Here is a 13,302-nt window from a genome sequence, read left to right as displayed (position 1 = left end):
AAAGGACTCCCGATCTGGCCACTAGTGAAACTGGCAGTTGGTGCCGAGCACTGTCAGCGCTGCTCCTCCTGTAGTTCTCTCCCCTGCTGGAACAGGGGAGGGGTGTAGATGATGCTAGGTGCCCTGCTGGAAAGGGCTCCCGATCTGGCCACTAGTGAAACTGGCAGTTGGTGCCAAGCACAGTGATGTGACGAGAAATAATAGACATGGGACAGATGGAAAGGATGTCAGGAGAAATGCTGGACATGACAGAAGCAGAAGAGGAGATCACAGTACATGCTGGACATGGGGAAGGTAAAAGATGAAGGTATAAGGGAAGATTTTGGGAGATGCTGGATGGAGGAGGTGGAAAGGAGCTATGGGAAGGGGGAAAGAAGGAACAAGAGCTGCTAGATACAGGGGGGAACAGAGGAGGGATACCCGAGCAGGATGAAGGAGAAGGGAAGAGAGAAGAGAAGGGAAGAGAGAGGGGAATGTCTAATTGACATGGATGGAGGGAAAGGGAAGAGAGTGGTGAGATGTATGTATCTCTCCATGATGCGTCCTCAACTTGAGTTTTGCACATAGTTCTGGTCACTATATTACATTACATTACATTAGGGATTTCTATTCTGCCATTACCTTGCAGTTCAAGGCGGATTACAAAAGAATTATCCAAGATGTATTACAATAAGAACTTACAAAAAAAAAAAAAAAAAATTGGCCATTTTCAAAAAGAGGGAGAAATGGGTAAGGTTATTTGTTTGGGGTAGTTGGCTTTGGTGAGAGGTGGAGTTTCAGACTTGCGGTATTATTTCTTTTTTCAGAGTTTTCTTGAAGAATATGGTCTTTATTTCTTTTCTAAAAGTCTTGTAGTCGAGGGATGCCGTCAGTAGATTGGCAATTTGGTTGTCTAGTTTGGCTGCTTGAGTGGTCAGGAGGCTATCATATAGTTTTTTCCGTTTGACCTCCTTAATTGGGGGGTATGAGAATGGGGTGTGAGTTTTCCTATGTCTGATTGCAGTGTTGTGGATGAGGTGGTTATTCAGGTAGTTTGGACTGTCTCCGTATAAAGTCTTAAATGGTAGGCAGTAGAATTTAAATTTTATTCTTGCTGGGATCGGAAGCCAGTGCGATTGGAGATATGCTTCTGTAATGTGATCATGTTTCTTTAATGAGTAGATGAGTCTTAGTGCTGTGTTTTGGATAGTTTGTAGTTGTTTTGTTATGGTTGTAGGGCATGTGAGGTAGAGGATATTACAATAGTCAAGTAGGCCTCGTATTAAGGACTGAACTATGAGCTGGAATTGAGTTTTCTCAAAGAATTTCCGAACTTGTCTTAAGTTTCCTGTGCTGAGATGTTGTCTGGCTGTGTCCAAGAGAGATCCTAGTAGTGTTTCCGTGCTGAAGTTGTTTCTGAAGCCGGATTGTGTGGGATGGAGTATGTTATGATTTTCTAGGTAATTGGAGAGGAATTTGGCAACTAGTCCTTCTATTATTTTGACGTAGAGTGGAATAGAGGCAATGGGTCTGTAGTTGGCTGTTTGGTCTATCGGTCCTTTGGGGTCTTTGAGGATCGGGGTAATGATGATTTCGCTGAGGTTGGTAGGGTAGTGGCGGTTTATTAGCGAGATTTGTATCCAGTTTAGAAGAAGAGCGCGGAATTTTGTGCTGGATGTTTTTAGGAGATATGGTGGACAGTTGTTGAGGTCACAGGATGCATGGCTGTATTTTTTGTAGTATTTGTTGAATTCGGTCCATTGTATGTTGGGGAATTGAGACCATATTCTATCTGCTGCAGTAGAATCTCTATTTATGGGGAGAATTGTGAATTCGTTAGGATGGGTAGAGGTGTCATTGAGGGTAGCTCTCGCATTGGTAATTTTATTTTGGAAGTGTTCTGCTAATAGAGTGGCTGAGGGGGGTAGTATTGTTAGTGGTCAGGTAGGGTTTGGTGTCGGTTAGGGTTTTTAGAATTTGGAATAGTTTTTTGATGTCTTGGGTTTCAGTGCCTATTAGGTTGGTGTAGTTTGCTTTTCTCTTGTCCTTTAATTGTGATTTGTATTGTTTGTTGATTTTTTTCCAGGCGGATTTTGTATGATCCGAGTTTGATTTTCTCCATTTTCTCTCTAGTCGTCTACATTGTCTTTTGAGTTGTAGCAGTTCGGAGTCAGATATAGCGTAATTAGAACAGATTTAGAGAAGAGTGACAAAAAATGATAAAGGGAATGGGAACTCTTCTGTTATGAAGAAAGACTAAAGAAGTTGGGATTCTTCTACTGGAAAAGAGACAGCTGAGATGTGATATAATTGAGGTCAACAAAATTCTGAGTGGTATAGCGTGAGGTAAAAGTGAATTGATTTTTGACCCTTTCAAAAAGTACAAAAATCAGGAGACATTCAATGAAATTACAAGGGTATACTTTTAAAACAAATAGGAGGAAATACTTTTTTTACCCAAATGATAGTTAAGCTCTAGAATTCGTTGCCAGACGATATGGTTACAATGGATAGTGTAGCTGGGTTTAAGAAAGGTTTGGATAGTTCGTGCAGTAGCCACTGCTTTACCTGGGTCGGTAGCATGGAACGTTGCTACTATTTGACTATTTGAGTTTCTGCCAGGTCCTGTAACCTGGATTGGCCACTATTGGAAACAGGAAACTGGGCTAGATGGATCATTGATCTGACCCAGTATGGCTTTTCTTATGGTGTGGGAGAAATGAAGAACTATAGATAGAAGGAGTAAAAAGAGGGAGCTTGAAAACTGAATAGTAGGAGAAATGAAATCCGAGTGGAGATATAGAAAAACAAATGGCATCAGAGCATCAGTTAGAGATGAATGTAGGGGTGTAGCTGAAGAGGACAGGAAAAAGTGGCAAATGGACAGGAAAAATAAAATCACCAGACAGCAAGAAGCATGACAGGCTGTTCTTACTTGTGAGTGATTTCATCCCTGGTGCTTGGCATCGAAGCTGCCCAGCATTCTTACATTTTCAAGAAATCTTTGGAAGGCTTGCATGCACATGCTTTCCCATCCATCCAACTCGCTCAGGAACCTCAGTTTCATTTCTTCCATGGAATTGTTCAGTCATATTTCACCTCTTTGCTAACATGCAATTTCACAGAAAACTTGTTTGTAGCCTTCCTGCCCTTAGTCACCTATTTTATTTTAAATTTTGCCCTGTCCCCTTATTTGTTTTAGAATTTTTCCCCAGCAACTTTAGAATTTTCTTTTTCTGCAGATCCTGTCCTTCTTAGGCATGAGCTTCTGGTTGCAGCTGTTTGGGTTTTTTAAATTTTGTTTTGGCTATTGAGCTGTTTTATTTTGCTTCAGTTGTTTTTCCATAAACCTTCCAGCAAGTTTAAAAAGCATTTGAGTATGATAGGACCATATCTGTCACAATAAAACAGGGGAAGCAATTCCATAAAATCAAACAGGCAAGAGCAAAGTGGAAATGACCAATCAGATTGGTGCACAAAAAAGTGTCTTTCAACTCATTTGATAAATCCAATGGTCTTTATTAATCCAAATTAGCTCATAAATCCAAAGCAACTCGACATGATCATGTTTCGGCCACCCGGCCTGCATCAGGAGTCTTAGGAGTCTTTGGGTATCAAATAGTCTCAAATGGTCTAAAACAAAACGAACAAACCGTTGCTCCGAATCTGTAACACCACAGAATAACACAGCTTTGCAGTGAAGGAAAAAGACTTTTCCTTCACTGCAAAGCTGTGTTATTCTGTGGTGTTACATGTCGAGTTGTTGAGTTGCTTTGGATTTATGAGCTAATTTGGATTAATAAAGACCATTGGATTTATCAGATGAGTTGAAAGACACTTTTTTGTGCACCAATCTGATTGGTCATTTCCACTTTGCTCTTGCCAGGACCATATCTGTAACTGATCCTGACAACTGGTGTCTACTTGTTCCAATCATTAATTTTTTCACTGTAAATACTGTTCTAAAATGCACAAAAGATTAATTGGTCTGGGGGATGAGGAAATCAACAAGGAACAATTTTAAATTGGCAGCATTTCTTGAATGAACTTTTGCAGTGTGGGACTTTAAATACTTTGATGCATGGGAAGCATCAGTTCTTTTGCTTTGGTAATAAATCAGAGGCTTGTTTAGCCCAATTGGTATACTCATTGAAGGGGTACCCATTTTATACCATTTATTCAAACTGCATAAAATGTAGACATAGTGGGGCTAATTCTGTAAAAGATGTCTAAAAGTTAGGCGTTGTTTAGACGTTCAGCAGTATAACGCTCAGTGCGATTCTATTAAGCACAAATGCACAATAAAGAATTGCGCTCAGCGGATTTAGGTGTGTTAGACCTATCCTAAAAATAAGCCCTAGCATGATTTTTTAATATGCTCCTAATATAAGCCCTACCCAAAAAATAAGCCCTAGTTAAGATCGACCTCTGCTCTGAGGCCTCCAAAAACAGCAGTGGCAGCAGTGCTCTGAAATGACTGCTTCGAGGCCTTCCCCACTGGGGCCTTACCTCTGCCGCGTCACTGATGACATGGCTGAGGGAAGGCCCCAGTGGGGAAGGCCTCGAAGCAGCCAGTTCAAAGCACTGAGGCTACTGCTGTTTTTTTGAGGCCTCGGAGCAGAGGTATGTTAGTCTCACAGTAGGATAGTGGGTGGGGTTCTGCTGCACAGGGGAATGGGAGGGAGGGAGGATAGAAAGATGCTGCACAAGGGGATGGGTGAAAGGGGAGGAAAGATGCTGCACATGGAGGCAGGAGAAAGGAAAGAGGAAGAGTGACTTGCCCAGGGTCACAAGGAGCAGTGAAGGGTTTGAACCCACAACCTCAGAGTACGGAGGTTGTAGTTCTAACCACTGCACCACACACTCAGATATTAAACCACATATCAATTCAAAAGCCAAGTTTATATCCTCTTGATTCATATGCAGTCATTTCTCTAGGATAAATACCAAAGATATACTTTCAATACTTGTCCAGTTCCTCTTTTGGCCTCTGTGTTTCTCAATTAAAGTACATGAAAAAAATATATATATATTGCATAGTAAACCTTCTAATTTTTGGTGTAGAGAGGACTCATCTTTGATAATAATGGAAAATGAAGTTTAATAATGCATTACTCAAGCAAAACACATGATAAAATGTATTGCATACTACACCTCATTCCCAAAGTTTAAGAAAATAAGAAGAGAAACCCTACTCACAATGGCTAAGGCTCAGAGCAAGTGGACATGTTTGACACACAATATTGACATCATTGTGACATCATTAATATGCACCTAGATGGCAGATTGTCACAAAAAAAATAGGAATATGTGCTGGAGTACCTGACCATACTAGGGATTTGAACCCATGACCTGTGGAAAATAGATGAAGTGCCTTTAACTGCTGAGTAATAAGTGCTTCCTTTTAGGCAGAGGTTCCTGCCATGTGAGATGATACTTTAGGAGATCATAACCATCTCAGGGTAAAAATAAATTTCCCTCTGGACCCTGGGAAGGGCAGAGTACAAATGTAAATGGCAAAGTCCACAATCCATACTTTCTTATGAGACCAAAAAGAAGCTGTTAGGGTACTGGGGGAGGGGGGCAGTTGTGTGGATTTGAACCTATGACCTGTGGAAGATGGAAGAAGTGCTTTTAACCACTGAGCCACAAGTGCTTCCTTTTAGGACAGGAGTTCCTATTATTTTTTAGTGACATTCTTTCATCTGGGTGCATATTGATGATGCCACAATGATGTCAAGATTGTGCATCGGACACGTTCACTTGCTCTGAACCACAGCCATTGTAAGTAGGGTTTCTCTTCTTATTTTCTTAACCTTTTGGAAATAAGGTTTAGTATGCAATATATATACATATTTCATGTACTTTGCTTGAGTAATGCATTATTAAACATCTTTTTCTATTATCAAAGAGGAGTCCTCTTTACCCCTAAAAATAGGTTTAGTATGCAATATACAGTATATATTTTTTTATGTGCTTTGTTTATGTAATTCATTATTAAACATCTTTTAACCTTAATATCAAACTGGAGTCCTCTTTACTCCAAAAACAAAAGCCCCATTCACCTATATGTGGATGCCTCTAGCGCGCCTTAGTGACGCCTAAGTCATGTCCAGCTTACTCCCAAAAGTAGACCTCATTTTGCAATGCCTACATTTTAGGTAAGAATGTAGATGGGTTAGGACGCTGAGTGGCATGCTTTTCTGTAAATGGACATCCATATCAAAGCCAAGCCCACGCCTATCCCATTAGGCGCAGTTTTTTCCAATGGGTGTCTACAAAATTGTGGATGCCTATTTTGTGAATCGCGCACAACCTTTTGATGTCTAATTTTCAATTATTGCTTGTTAAGTCATTGATTGGGCTTATTATCCAATTTATTTGGATGCCTAAGTTGCTGGACGTCTACATTGTGGATGCCTAACTTTAGTCATCCTTTACAGAATTTGCCCCAAAGTGCTTGTGGCACATTACAGAAAGTTTTGTTGCTGCTACCCCGGTGAATCTTTCTCAAAAAGCTTCCTTTTTTAATCTGCTGAATTTGCCACATTTAGTGTTACCTAATTTGGCTAAATTAAACAGCCCCTTGAAGGGGCTGGAAATTAAATGGCCAGTAGACCAAATAGTGACACACAAAACTCCAGAGCTGAATGGTCTACTGATAGAATTTTACAAGATTGTGGGGCATCATGTTGTCCCAGTGCTGGCTGTTAGCTACTGTCTAAGAATTCTGCTGTGTGTGGGTCCTTCCCTGAGTTTTCTAATGAAGCTTTTATTACATTAATACCTAAGCCATGGAGGAATCCAGCGCCGATAGAATCTTACCAATCCTCGTTAGGCTTTTTTATCGCCAGCTGTGGTGCTATTAGCTCTGACAGAGGAATTCTTTTGAGTGCTGGAGCTAATACTGCTATGGCTGGTGATTAAAAAAAAAGCCTAACACAGCTTTGTAAAAGGAGCCCTTTAGTGTGGAAGCCAAAATTTATGCAGGGGTGATACTGTGTTTATTTTTTTTTAATTAGAGAAGTGTCAGACAAGCAAGAACTCCATGTGTAAATACAATAGAAAATACCATAAATAAACAGAACATCCACCGAACATTCTGGTCAGACTGATATGGTAAACTATGACCTCTTCTTAACATGTATTACATAACTATGGGGTCCTATTACTAAGGCGTGCTAGCCGTTTTGGTGCACGCTAAACGTTAACGCATCCATTATAGTCTATGGATGCGTTAGCATTTAGCATGCGCTAAAACAGCTAAAAGGACATATATATATACTACAACTAATGAAATAAAGTTTCAACAATAACATCAATCTGTTATGAATTTTCAAACCCTACCCTGCCCCTCCTTTAAAAAAACAATACAATAAAATAATTATTAACCTTATAAAGGAAATCTACTACTATTACTATTAATTATTTCTATAGTGCTACCAGATGCACGCAGCGATGTACAGAGTCACAAAGAAGAAAACAGTCCCTGCTCGAAAGATCTTACAATCTAAACAGCCAAGATAGACAAACAGGATGTCATGGATACAGTTAAGGGGAAATCAGTTGGCTGGGATGGTGGGTAGAGGAGTAGGGTTAAGGATTGAAGGCTATTTCAAAAAGGTGGGTTTTCAGTCTGCTTTTAAACAAGGGAAAGGAAAGGGCTTGGTGGACAAACTCAGGTAACTTACTCCAGGCATAGGAGGCAACTAGATGAAAGGAACAAAGTCTGGAATTGGCAGTGGAGGAGAAGGGTAAAGCTAAGAGCGACTTATCTGAGAAACAGAATTCTCTGGGAGGGGTATAAGGAGAGAGAAGAGAGGAGAGATATTGAGGAGCAGCAGAATGAACACACTTGTAGGTCAGCAATTTGGAGCTTGAACTGTATGCAATGACAGATAGGGAGCCAGTGAAGTGACTTAAGGAGAGGGGGTGACATGAGTGTAGTGAGGTTGGGAGATGAGTCCTGCAGCAGAATTTTTCACACATTGTAAGGGGGAGAGGCAGAACTGCAGGAGACTAATTAGAAGTAGATTGCAGTAATCTAAGCATGAGGTTACGAAAGCATGGACAAGGGTATGGGTAGTGTGCTCAGAGAGGAATGGGCAAATTTTGGTGGTGTTGTAGAGATAGAAGCTAAAGGCCTTAGCAGTTTGTTGGATGTGTGTAGAAAATGAGAGGTCAGAATCGAAGACAACTCCAAGGTTGCAAGCAGAGGAGACTGGAATGATGACAGTATTATTTACCGAGATGGAGAAAAGAGGAGGAGCAGAGGGTTTAGGAGGAAAGAGGAACAGCTCAGTCTTAGACATATTTAATTTCAGATGAGGGCAGGACATCAAGGCAGCAATGTCAGCCAAACAGGCAGAGACTTTCTCTTGGACTTTAGGTGAAATTATGGGTATAGAGAGATAGATCTGGGAGTCGTCAGCATATAGGTGATACTGGAAACCATGGGAGGAGATCAGGGTACCAAGGGAAGAGGTATAGAGAGAGAAGAGAAGAGGTCCTAAGACAGAGCCCTGGGGTACGCCAATTGCTAGCGGGATAGCAGCAGAGGTAGGAGGCAAGCCAGGAGAGGGCAGATTCACAGAATCCAAGTGTGGACAGTGTATCAAAGAGTAAGCTGTGATTAACAGTATCAAAGGCAGCAGACAGGTCTAGAAGGATGAGGATTGAGTAAAGGCCCTTAGATCTGGCCATGAACAAAATCTGTCAAGTTGAAAGGAAATCTAGGCAGCGATTGAGATCATTACGCTCAAATAGTTTGGATAGGAACGTAAGAAGGGAGACAGGGCGATAGTTGGATGTCAGGTGGGGGTCCAGCGAGGGTTTTTTGAGAAGCGGCTTAATCATTGCATGTTTGGAGGCAGCGAGGACAGTTGCAGTGGAAACAGATAGATTGAGAATATGATATATGGGAGGGATTACAGTATGTGAGATGAGGTCGAGTACAGGGGTAGCAATAGGATCTGAGGGGCATGTAGTAGGCTTGGCTGAAGACAGAATTTGTACAGTTTCTTTCTCTGTAATTTCAGAGAAGGAAGAAAAGTCTGCAATAGTTGACAGAGGGACAAGAGGGTGGGACTAGACAGGAGAAGCTTCCTGAGTTGTTTGGATAAAGTATGAAGGGGAGGTGTAAGTTTGAAGTTCAGAAGAGTGGATGGTGGGTAGGGGAGAAGTATGTGACTTTGTAGTGAATTCAAGGGTGATCTTGCAGACCTTGTCATGGAAGTAATCAGTCATAATCTGGGGAAAGAGAGAAGGAGGGGTTGGAAGTGGGGGTGCTTTGAGGAGGCAGTTTAGCATGGAATGAATCTATGGAATGAATAATGCCCAAACAAATACCAGTGACAGCTAGGTGGCTAGAATAAGGTCAGCTGGCAATAGAGTCCCCCCACCCACCCAGAAAGGTATTGTTTTCTTATATCCCCCTAATAGCAAGAAGCCCAGGGTCAGCCAACAAAACACTGAATTAGCAGATACTAAACTTAACCCACTGTCAATTCAACAACAATAATATTAATTGTACCCTCAAGACTCAAAGAGAGTTGAGCACCCAACTATGTGTTTAGAGGATAGGGATTGTATATCATAAGGAACTGTTTCTTGTGCTTATAGGATGATCCAGCCTTATTATGTTCCATTAACATTAAAGTATGTAACTTGTTCTCCCAACTCCAAAACACAGGAGAATTGTCAATCATCCATACACTAAGAATAACTTATTCCCCCAACTCCAAAACACAGGAGAATAGTCAATTGTCCATACACTGAGAATAACTTTTTTTTGACATTGACACTTGATTTTTATATTGGTAATCTCCTCTGCCCTGCAGCATGAAAACTTCAAACCGGTCTAGTAGGAATGATGCTCCTGAAAAAGGTATCGAAGAACCCAATAAACACTCCAAGCTAATTATAATTTTCTAGAAAAAATTAACTCTTGGGCAATCCTAAAAATCATGAGAAAAATTATTAATGTCACAATTGCACTTCCAACAAACTGGAGAATCTATTTCCCCTCCCACACACACCATTTTAAAGAGCTGTGTTGAATGAGGTAAGCATGATGAAGTACATGAATTTGGCATTCATACAACTCTACACTGCTCACTATGTCTGATATTCAGGATACTAATTTAATTATGTCAATCAAAGCAGGTTATCTACTGTACCTAAGTCTAGACTCTAGTTAGTGGTCAAAATGTCCATTACTTTCAATGGGATTATGTCTAATAAAACCTCTTGAAGTTCATACACTGAACTTGTAACCCATCCTGGGCTCTTTGGGAAGGACGGGATAGAAAATGACTTAAATAAATAAATAAAGGCAGTCCACTTGGACCTTAGACAAGAAAGTCCAAACTCAGTGGTCATTTCTCGCACTCAGGGCCTCTCTGTTTAAAGTGGATACATGTGGAACAATTGTTGAAAAGAAAAAGTATCATCTAGACATGTCAGAGTTCCACCCCCCCCCACAGTTGTCAACCAATTTAAATAAAGAGATTTCATAAACCAGAGTGCTAACATATTATCAATTCTGTATTCCAGTGCCCTGGCTATCATTCTCTAGGAAGGGGCATGCTGCTGGTTCCTGATCCTGAGGCCTGCTGGCTGTGTTATGCCTAAGCTACTTCCCTTCAGGTATATGACAGAGACCTGGAGAGAGTTGCCAGGTACAAATGGATCGATTTTTCTTTTTACTCTGTCAAAAATTACAAAGACTAGGGGACACTCGATAAAGGGAAGTGATAGTAGGAAATATTTTTTTCACTCACATAATAGTTAAGCTTTGGAATGCATTGCCAGAGGTTGTGGTAAGAGGAGTTAATGTAGCTGGTTTAAAGAAAGGTCAATAGTCTGTTATTGAAACAGACATGGGGAAGTCACTGCTTGCCCTGGATCGGTAGCATGAAATGTTGCTACTATTTTGGTTTTGCCAGGTACTAGTGAACTGGAATGACCACCATGAAGACAGGCTACTTGGCTAGATGGACCATTGGTCTCACCCAGTAAGGCTGTTCTTATGACTTATATTCAGTCCATGTAGGCAATCCCTGTAGCCCTTACTAATACACTTACAATCCCCCAGCACCAGGATCCTAGCAACATTCTCAATGGAATTTTAGGTTTGCGACCACATTACATTACATTGATGTTTTCTATCCCGTCAATACCTTTCAGTTCTAGGCAGTTTACAACAAGAAATTAGCCTGGGCATTCCCAGGGAGATTACAAGGTTGATAGCTATAGTATATGTCGGAATCTGGGAATGGTCGATATGCTTTAGTAAGATCATTTGACAAATTTCTTGAATAGTATGGTTTTCAGTTCTTTCCTGAATGTTTTGTAGTTGGGCATTGTGGTCAGCAAATTTGAGAGGTGGTGGTATATTTTTGCTGCTCTGGTGGCTAGTAAACCATCATATATATTTTTGCTTTGCATGCCTTTGATTGGGGGGGGGGTAAAGTGTGCTTGAGTTCTCCTTGGTCTGGATGTGTTTATCCTGATTAGGCGGTTGTTCAGATAGCTTAGTCCATTTCCATTTAGGGCTTTGAATAGGGTGCAGTAGAATTTGTGTTGTATGTGCGCTTGTACTAGGAGCCAGTGTGAGTCTTGGAAAGCTGAGGTAATGTGGTCGTATTTTTTCAGCGAGTATATTAGTCTTAGGGGTGTATTTTGGACTGATTGTAATTGTTTTAGCATGTTGGCGGCACATGACAGGTAAAGTATGTTACAGTAGTCCAGAAGTCCTAGGATTAGCGCTTGTACTATGAGTTTGAATTGTTCGTTGTTGAAGTATTTTCGGACTTGTCTTAAGTTGTGCATGGTTGTGAATGCCTTCTGAACCATTTTGCTGATTTGAAGTTGCATGGTGCAGCCTTTGTTTATCATTATTCCCAGCAGTTTTAGGTTGGTTTGTAAGGGATATGTGATGGAGTTTATTCCTAGGTTTGTTATGGTTGGGGTTTTGTTTCTTTCTAGAAGTAAGTAGGTTCAGTTTTAATTTATGGTCTCTCATCCATTTTGACACTGTTTCTAGTGCAATGTGTAGTTTGTTCGTTGTGTTGTGAGTGGTTTGGTCGAAAGGCAGGAGGATAGTGATATCGTCTGCATAGCTGTATGACGTTATGCCTTGTTTGTCTAAGCATGTGCCAAGTGTGGTTATGTAAAGGTTGAAGAGTGTTGGTGATAGTGGGGAGCCTTGGGGGACTCCGCAAGGGTTATTCAAGGATTCTGATTGTTCATTGTTTGCTTTTACTCTGTATCTTCTTGAGCGGAGGAATCCTTCAAACCAATTGTAGACTTTGCCTATGATTCCTATTGCCTCCAGTGTTTGTAGTAGGATGTCATGATCTACTAGGTCGAATGCTGCTGTGAGATCGAGTTGTATGAGTAGCGTTTTTTTGCCTTTGCTTAGGTGTTGTTTGGTTGTGTCTAGGAGAGAGACTAGTAGAGTTTCTGTACTGTAGTTGCCTCTGAAGCCTGATTTTGAGGGGTGAAGTATGTTGTGGGTTAGAAGTTTTGCTACAAAGCCTTCCATTAGTTTGACATATAGCGGTATTGGATGGTTGATCTGTTGTTCCCTTTAGATCTTTCGGAATAGGGATTATGATGATTTTGGTGACTTCTTGTGGAAATTGATCCTCTGTGAGCATGTAACTAATCCACCGCATGAGGTAGGTACGGAATCTAGTGCTGGCGGCTTTTAACAGGTATGGGAGACAGTTGTTGAGATCGCAGGCTGCATGATTCTATTTTTTGTAGAGTTTGTCTAGGTCATACCATTGTGTGGCTGGGAAATCTGACCAGTTTCTATCTGCTGCATAGGCCTCGTTTTCTTTAGGTGGTATCGAGATTTCATCGAGGTGGTTTGGGGTCCCGGTGAAGGTGTTTCTGGCTGTTGATATTTTGTTTCTCAAGAATTCAGCCAATTGATTGGCTGGGGGGGGAGGGGCGGTTTTGGTAGCCAGGTAGGGTTTGGTGTCTGTGAGTTCCTTTAGTAGTTTGAAAAGATTTTTGGTGTCTTGGATTTCTATGCCTATCTAATTGGTGTAGTATGCCTTTCTTTTTTCTTTTAGCTTTTGTTTGTATTGTTTGTTCAGTGTTCTCCAGGTTGTTTTTGTGTACTCTCGGTTGTTTTTTCTCCATTCTTTTTTAAGACGTCCAACAAAACTTTGAGAATAATCTATATACAGGCTGTTTTATGTCTTTTTTTCAACAAAATAAGGGGTAACAACTTGTTGCAACTTTACATCAGTTTCTAATGAGATATTTGTTGACAGATGTTGGTCTGATTTTCATTATATTACTCTGCCA

The 13,302-nt window shown here is 40.8% G+C and overlaps 1 protein-coding gene across 7 annotated transcripts in view; it reads left to right on the top strand.

Annotated features, from left to right (window-relative positions):
• The window catches only part of TMPRSS12 (transmembrane serine protease 12), a 176,212-nt gene that overhangs the window by 67,540 nt on the left and 95,370 nt on the right, over positions 1 to 13,302 (top strand). The window contains exon 4 of one of the 7 annotated variants that reach the window (XR_004538664.1): positions 10,534 to 10,658. The exons of 5 other annotated variants lie outside the window; for them this stretch is intronic. Coding sequence is in view for 1 of the 2 variants with exons in the window: in XM_033935880.1 (XP_033791771.1) it covers positions 10,534 to 10,580 (47 nt within the window). In the remaining variant the exon portion in view is untranslated. The remainder of the gene's footprint in view (positions 1 to 10,533; positions 10,659 to 13,302) is intronic. One more of the 7 variants, XM_033935880.1, reaches the window with a different exon arrangement.

The sequence above is a fragment of the Geotrypetes seraphini genome, chromosome 3 (assembly GCF_902459505.1).
Source record: "Geotrypetes seraphini chromosome 3, aGeoSer1.1, whole genome shotgun sequence".
NCBI lineage: Eukaryota > Metazoa > Chordata > Amphibia > Gymnophiona > Dermophiidae > Geotrypetes > Geotrypetes seraphini.
The sequence above is the reverse complement of the archived record's forward strand: the minus strand, read 5'-3'. Positions and strand labels throughout refer to the sequence as shown.